This window comes from Anas acuta, chromosome 1 (genome assembly GCF_963932015.1).
Source record: "Anas acuta chromosome 1, bAnaAcu1.1, whole genome shotgun sequence".
Classification (NCBI taxonomy): domain Eukaryota; kingdom Metazoa; phylum Chordata; class Aves; order Anseriformes; family Anatidae; genus Anas; species Anas acuta.
Window position 1 is genome coordinate 165,280,044 of NC_088979.1, and position 8,048 is coordinate 165,288,091.

General features: G+C 41.1%; 1 protein-coding gene across 1 annotated transcript; it reads right to left on the reverse strand.

The window, feature by feature from the left end:
* Positions 1 to 602: 602 nt before the first annotated feature.
* On the reverse strand, positions 603 to 6,943 carry LOC137849491 (glioma pathogenesis-related protein 1-like). The gene is made up of 6 exons (XM_068669157.1): positions 6,629 to 6,943; positions 4,490 to 4,735; positions 3,937 to 4,049; positions 2,670 to 2,752; positions 1,387 to 1,413; positions 603 to 1,300 (listed from the first exon to the last, which is right to left on the reverse strand). The coding sequence occupies exons 1-6, from the start codon at positions 6,806 to 6,808 to the stop codon at positions 1,077 to 1,079; spliced, it is 873 nt and encodes a 290-aa protein (XP_068525258.1). The 5' UTR covers positions 6,809 to 6,943; the 3' UTR covers positions 603 to 1,076.
* Between the last annotated feature and the right edge of the window lie 1,105 nt (positions 6,944 to 8,048).

An 8,048-nucleotide genomic window follows, 5' to 3' on the forward strand; every position in this document is an offset into this window, starting at 1 on the left:
AACAAAAGTGAAAAAACTCATGGGTCAGGATAAAGACAGCTCAGCAGGTGTGGAAGGAAGGGGGAAAAGCAGTGGCCACTTTGGAAGCCACTTCTGCCCCCTTCTTCCTCTACTGCTTTTATTGCTGAGCATGTTGTTATGTGATGTCCAATATCCCTCCTGACAGTTCAGGTCCTGTCTGTTAAAGGCAAACACAGTAATTGTGTTGTTGCTGATGTTTGTTGCTGCTGTTGTTTTTTAAGGTCTTGATGCATAATTTTGAGAACATTATTTTGTTAATCAAACTATTTATTCCTCAGTAACTAGATGTATATATGTATATTCTCCAGATCTTTATTTAAAGCCATTAATTTAAAACGTTACTTATCTCTTAGTATAACAGATGGTGGCAGACAAGAACTGAGAGTTTTCTTGCATTGTGAAATTTTGCTGTGTATCATAGAATCACAGAGATCATCTAGTCTGCCCTCCCCCCAAACAGGATCACCTAGAGCACATTGTGCAGGAAATATGACAAGAAATTTGACAAGCACGTGGATAGTACAGAATAGTACAACTACCAATAGCACAGCTTTAATGGAGAGTAACACACACAGGCTAAGTGTAGTAAAGGTCGAGCTTTATTCTTTCTGCTCTTAAAAAGGAATGCATACAGTTAAGTCTCAAACTATCTACGACAAATTATGGTTGGGATAATTCAAAGTTAATGGAAATGAGTTATTGCTTCTTTTGGATACAGAGTGCCCCTTCAGACAAGTCTTTGTGATGCTCCAGGTTTCCAGAAGGCTTGTTGGTATATACAGCAGTGTGTTGTCTACATGGTGCCTCCAGCAGTCTATACCTGAGCCAGAGTTAAGAAGCTCTTACAGAAATAGAAGCCATGATAATAAATTACAATAACTCTATGCACTGCCATTTAATTCTTTCCCTGAATGCAGAGGAAGATCTTTTTATGGTGGGTAAACATCACAAATATAATGGAGAAATAATGGAGTGTTTTTTTTTTTTTTTTAAATGTGTGCAGTTCTATGACAAAGATATAGTGGTGTGATCACTATCAGTATCTTAAATGATCATTACTCATATATAAATGTGTGTGGAAACCTTCGCTGTATTAAAAGAGTACCTGCAGCGCTCAGTACCAAAAACAGCAGCCTTAAAATCAAGACACTAAGACAGTAGCTGTCACAAGAGGAACGTGGCTGCCCAGCTGGGGGGGTGTCGGCTGGAGGCCCGGAGGGACGGGGTCGCGGTGGTGGCCGGGGCTGCGTGTCCCAGTCCGGATACCAGTTGTCATAACCTTAAAAACAGCAAAGAAATAGGTGTGAGAACCTGTCCAGCTTAGCCACGCTCATAGGAAAGCAACAAAGAGAATTGGATACGTACTTATCAGCTTCTCACGTCCTGCATTTACTGTGGAGAGATGAGAAAAAGGACATAAATGTGACCGTCACTCAGTGATGTTTCTTAGCACAAAAAAGCATGCCAGTGCTGCTGCCTGGCTGATGGCAGCAGTGCTGCCGGTGTCGCAAGCATCTGGCAGCGGGGAACTCGGTCAGCAAGGGGGCTCCCCACTGAGGTGGGGTTAGTGCTTTTTGTTGAGCAGGAGAAGCAGAAGCGAAGCAGCTGCGATGGGAAGTATTGGTGGCACAGGGAGGAGGGAAGTAAATAAAAAGGAGACTTGAAATTTATTTTAAATTGATACACAAATCAAATTTAAATAGTTAGAGACAGACAAATCTAACTACAGAATTTGTCAGAAAAAAACAGATCTTTACTAAGAGCTTTGATGCATTTGCAGGATTGCACATGTGCCCCTACTGACATTGTGATTAGTCCTATAGGAGAATATGGTAAAACTGGTTCTAGGATCTAGCTCTTAAAAAGCTCTCTTCCTCCTCTCCCTTCCCCTAGTCTTTGTGATGCTTCTAGTTTTTCTGTGGTGCATCAACTTGTGACTTCGAGATGAGTCAGCCAGGATGTCACAGAAGGAAATAAGAATACCAAATGCTCAATTATTTCTACAGCTGAAGCTATCTAGTGCCTGGCTGCTAGAGAACATCTCTATTAAACCTCTGTACAAAAGTCATATTTAAGACACCGTTGCATGCTTTTTACTCTCTGATTATTTAAAACACTGTTTCTGACAAATCTGGAACTAGGTGTAAGAACAAAAGTCCACAGGTGCAAACGTGGAAAAACAAGCTTTCACTGTGGTATTTCAGAAAACTGTAGAAGTAAGTGTGTTTTTCAATACAGCCTGATTATTGGTTCCAAACTCTATATTTTTTTTGCAAAATGTGATAGAAAATATTAAACAAGCAGGAAAGCAGAAGTTAAACACACTATTTCTTGTAGAAAATCAAAACAAAACCAAAACAGATGGGAATATCTGTGAGGGATATTTTAGATTTGACTTCTTGGTCAGTTAAAAGACAAAAAATAGTCTGATATTTCTCTTCTTTGGAAACTCTGTTTTCTATCTCTGGGAGCTTTAAATAACAAAATATCCCAATCAATTCCTTCTTATACTATTTTAACCAGGGCTTAGTCCTGTTGGTCTGTGGTGGGCTACAGACCCACTATGCATTTAGCACATTTCTCCTCTGCTGTATTTCCACCGATAATTGCGATACTTTTAGCTCCTCAGCAGATCACTTCGGTCTTACCACAGAGCTTGTCCACACACTTGTCATTACTGCATCTACTGCATGGTGGTCCCTCTTCATAAGGTTTTGTTGGGTAATTCCCCCTGCAGAGCAGAAGAGCAATACTTTGTTAGCTCTGTCTTTGGAAAATAATTTAAATACATGGTTTCATTATATTGCTAGAATAATTTGCCATTGTAACCTATTATCAGGGAAAAATAATTTTATGCAAAAAAATGATCATTATCATTATTTGAAATTCCTCTTGGATCAGACTAAATCTTTCACTGACATGGGGAGGCTTCTTGGGTAATACTGTACTATTCAGACTAACTATACAGGAATCTGCCTCTAGCCCCTCTTTACCCACACATACTTTAAATTAATCTGTAAAATGTCTGTCCAGAAATCACAGGGCATGGAATAAACTACAGAATTGTCTTCCTTTTTTCATAGAACCACTTAGGTTGGAAGAGTCCCTTAAACCCATCTACTCCAACCATCAACCTAACACTACCAAGTCCACTACTAAATCTTGTGCTTTAGTGCCACCACATCCAGATTTCTCTTAAACACCTCCATGGACAGGGATTCCACCACTTCCCTGGGGAGCGTGTTTCAGTACCTAGCCATCCTTTCCATGAAGAAAGTATTCCTGGTCCTTAGTCTAAACCTCCCCACGGTGCAACTTAAGATCATTTCCTCACATCCTGTCACTTGTCACCTGAGAAATGAGACTAACACACTCCTTGCTGCAGCCTCCTTCCAGGCAGTTGTAGAGAGAGATGAGGTCTCCCCTCAGTCTCCTCTTCTCCAAACTAAAAATGCCAGCTCCCTCAGACGCTCCTCATGAGTCTTGTTCTCCAGTCCCTTCACCAGCTCTTCCCTGAACACATTCCAGAAACTCAGTATCTTACTTGTAGTGAAGGGCCAAAACTGAACACAGTACTTGACGTGCAATTACTTCTGCGATTAATTCAATTGCACCGTTCCTACTATTCCTGCAGAGACTGAACTCAAAACAGATTTTATCTGGCAATGCTTGCTGATGGTGAGTGCCCTCAGCCTGAGCCTGCTCACCTGCTTTTTTAGAAAGGGATTTTCTGCAGCCCAGACTCTGCCCAGCACCTTATGCTCTAAACAGACAGGGGAACCACTAACATGTGGACATAGCTTCTTCAGAAATTTGTTACAACTGCTCCTGCCATTAGTAACATCTGATACCAGGTCAGTCATAGGTTAGTTAAAAAGCAGAAAAATGAAACCCCAAATGCCATAATTGACTTACGCTGGCCCATAGTTACAAACAAAATGTGCTGCTCTGTCGAGTCCTTGAAAATTTTCTACTGTGTGGCAGAAGTGAACTGCACAGCCAACTTTGTAACTTGTTGCCCAAACAACCTGAAAGGCAAAGTGAAATATGTGATGCACCTGTTCAAGGACTCAAAAAACAACCAGAATTCACAGTATTGAATCAGAAGGTACTAGTGGCTGAACTGATGGATCTTGTGGCAGCTTAAAACAGACAATACAGGAGCAACATCAACAGCTCGAAGTACAGCAGAGACCTGACTTGAGCAGAGTCTGACTTGAGACCATTAGGTGGTTTTGCACTTATTACCTGGCTCCCTTGGAAACATGACATTGTTAGGGGGATAATCCTTTTCAACCATTAGTGAACAGAGGGCTCAGACACCCCGGCAGCTCAGAATATAGTTCCAATCTCATCCAGCAGTAAACTGCAGGGCAAAACCACTGCCATAATTCCTGTTCCAAAGCAGTCTGGTCTAAGCCTGCATTTTTTCTCTGAAACCATTACACTAGACAGAGAAAAAACTCACCTGTGTATAGTGACCACATATGCTAGTACATCTACGGGTGTTGAAATCGTAGCTTTTGAATTCATTAAACCAGTCATTCAGAGCTGCATGCACAGAAAAGATGGAGGCTGTGCCAGTCCAGATGTTTTCTCCTACAAAAGTAAAGGTGGGGTGCATCTTCTGTGGTATTTTAAGGTAGCTGTTGTGCCGAAACTTGCACTTCTTTGCCCATGCTTTGGCAGACTTAGCTAAAGCAGGGTCCCAGGACTGTACAAAGGAAAGAAAACATAATAGGCATAATAATGCTGAAAACAAACACACAAAAAAACATAATAACACTGCATTGCAGTGACTTAGTTGGATTCAAACAGTTTTAAACAGAAGATTGCAAAGATTTCTTTTCCCCTGACTCCCACTGAACATTCAGATTCTTTCTCTGTCTTTTCAACTCCCACAACAAATTTTTTCTTCTTCTTTCTCCCTCAGATATTGCTAGACATATAGTATCTATCCCTGTCCTGTGGTATCTGACTTGTTACAATACTTAGAGCTGGACAGCAGTGTTTAAGCTGCCTGGTCCATGAGGAGACTGGTTTATGAGACTTAGAGAAAGATTTTATGCTGCTGGATAACTAGGCAATAAAACAGCAGGTCAAATTCAGTATACAAAAATACAAATAAAGGCACATGAGGAGGAAAAATAATTTTGACTTAGTATTCATGACAGATTTGGAGCTGACTCTTACTGCTTGTAAATCTATGCTTAGCATAGATTAAGGTAGTTAAAGTATTAGAAATTCCTCGAGAGGGACTGGAGAGTGAACCCAAATATATAAGTTCACCACTGAAGAAGTCCTGTTAAATACTGTGTGCAGTGCCTCGTCTTAAAAAGGGACACTGGAACTGGAAAGGGCACAGAAAATATGGGGGATTGTCAAATACTATGGATGCTCTGTAGCTTTCTGCGGAGACAGCTGAATGTCTTGTGAAGTATGCAAATAAGCAATGATTACTTGCTCTTTCCAGCACAAGGATCAGAGACTATCAAAGGAAGCTAGCAATTAGCAAGACCAAATCAAACGCAAGGAGATTTTTACATATCATGTAGTTAAGACTGCAATTTTGCTACGAGATATTAAGGGTGATAGAAGCTTGCATAGGCTGAAAAAAAGTCACGCAAGAAAAACCCATCACAAGCCTTTAAATAAAATGTAGCACCTCTCATTCAAGAGTTTCTGTATATTTGTCCTTCCAGGACTGCACGATCTTTGGTCTGAGCAGCTAAATTTACTCCTGTTTTCTAGCATTCTAAAGCAAACTTGTTTTTAATTATTTTTTATAACAAAATGCCAATAAATTAACATTTTGAGTAGTCTGACTTTTACATCGTTATCTGAACTTCCTTTCACAGAAATTATATCAGGCTGCAGTTGTGCATTTAACTTCCTTTTCAGCTAAGCGGCACTGCTGGAGGGTTCAAAGTAACGACGTAAACTGACTGGGTTTGCCTCCCCCAGCTCTCTCTCTACCTATTCCTTACATACTCCATTGAGCAAGCTGAGACCTATCCACGGCCTGCTCTGATATCCATTATGTTTATGGGAAGATCTGTTTTCCAGCCCAGCTACTGGTATCCCTACTCTCTAAACAGCACAGCAAAGGAAGATGAGGTGTCTATGCGGGTGTCTAAAGGGGCAACCCCCTTTCTTCAATACGGATTCTAGACTGGAAGGCACAAGGTGAAGTGCTAGATTTTCAATAAGCCACGTTGCCTTTCAGGAGCTTTCTAATGCCAAGCAGCTTCCCTGTATGAAAGCTGGACTAACATAAAAAGAAGATTACTGTCCCTCTTTGAAAAAGATAAATGCAACGCTGAGAACTGAACATTACGTTTATTTTTTTGTAACACAGTCCTTTGCTATGGCTGAAGTTTAGAGCTGCAACCTGTCCCCAGACAATGAATCCTCTTCCAATTAATAAGACAGAACAGTACTGTGAAAATTAATTGCTTTTTTATTTCCTACAAAGGACTATCAGATATAGTACCAAAATCATTGACAGAAACAGAAAGGAAAGCACAGAGCAACTGGAGAGTAAGGTGGGCTAACTCAGCAGCACCATCTATGTTAATTTTCAAACCAATCACAAATGCCTCCTTACCATGCGAAACATATTGCTGGCTGGTGGATTCGTTTTGGATCGAAAGTTGTTGTGAGCGCTCACACAGTCTTTAATGAACTTTGCATCTTCAATGTCAGGCAAAGAATATTGTGCATACGCACGACAGCAGGCAAAGAGATCCAGTAAGAGCACTGCAGAAAAAAAAGATGTGATTTTCATAATTCTTCAATGCTCTCGGTATTTTTTCTTAAGTTTTTAAAAGAAATATCCCTTAGGTGGAGATAATGCTGCTAAGCAGTTTCTCTGTAGTCCTCTGGGTGTGCAAGCTCTTCAAAGTCAGAGCAACAGGAAGTGGAATTGCTTCACAAGGTACAGAACCATCTGACATCACCGCTGGCTGTCTGAGGGTAAGCTGAGGAACACGCATCTGCCATGCATATTGCCCAGAGGTACTGCCACACTTAAATGTCTGCCTCTTCTTTGAATGCCTTCCATCCTGGTTGAATGCCAAGCCATTCTGTGGCTGCAGGTCTTATCTGAAGAGGTGCTGCGCAGCAACTTTGCTAAAACCTCCGTCAACCATAAAGATTGTAGCTATGACACAATACAGATCTGCTGTTCAGGTGCTTTTCCTACTGTGCAGCTTAGTTGTGCCAAGTCAACTGCAATTATTTTGTAGAATCTTTCTTCCATTTCAGAGTTACTCTAGGAATAAATGGAATTAGGGAAACTGCATATATTAAATTTTGTGTCCCCACCAGGACAAAAACAAACAATAAAAATTGTTCCTAAGCAGCAGCTTGCTGTGGAACCTTCTAAGCTTCTAATTTGGTGTTTAGCAAAAGTATGACATTGAAATCCCAAGCATAAATGAGGGTGTTGATTCTCACCTTCACTAGCCAGCTGTTTATCTAATAGGCTGAAATTCTTGGAAGAGCTTTCTGTGCTCATGTGAGGAGAGAAGCTGTAGGATTACCACTCCTGAGGTAAAATTCCAAGCCTGATCCCTTTCTGGGGCAGTAGGATGGGCAGTGCTGGGATTTGTATTCTCACCAGCTGTTCTACAAGCTGGTTAATTTATTTTTTTTCAAACCTGTAGCCCCCCAACATTTACATCTATCTATCCCCTTAATGGGAGACATGCAATTAAATATTTATCTCTGTGAATGCGTATGGATGTTAATGCATTACTAATTCTCTGCAGCCTCCTCCCCTTATGCCTGCCATGAGTTGTCCGATTTCATGAAGGTAGCACCAGCTGCAAGAGGCAACAGTGTAGGCACCTTCTGAAGTTTTGGATCTTTTGGGAGAGAAACAAAAAGGGGACCTACAATTATTTTTGTTCGACAGGCTTACCACAGCCCTTACAGAGGGGCCCTCACAGCAGAGACGAATGGGATGAGGTTCAGCACCAATAAGTGCTGGGTCCTGCACTTTGGTCACAACAACCCCATGCAGC

Coding starts and splice junctions, on each gene's coding strand:
- LOC137849491 (XM_068669157.1), bottom strand. CDS start 6,808: ATGAAAATCACATCTTTTTTTTCTGCAGTGCTCTTACTGGATCTCTTT. Junction 1,414..2,669: donor GTGTGTGGACAAGCTCTGTG/GTAAGACCGAAG, acceptor ATCTCTCCACAG/TAAATGCAGGACGTGAGAAG. Junction 1,301..1,386: donor AGGACGTGAGAAGCTGATAA/GTACGTATCCAA, acceptor GCTGTTTTTAAG/GTTATGACAACTGGTATCCG.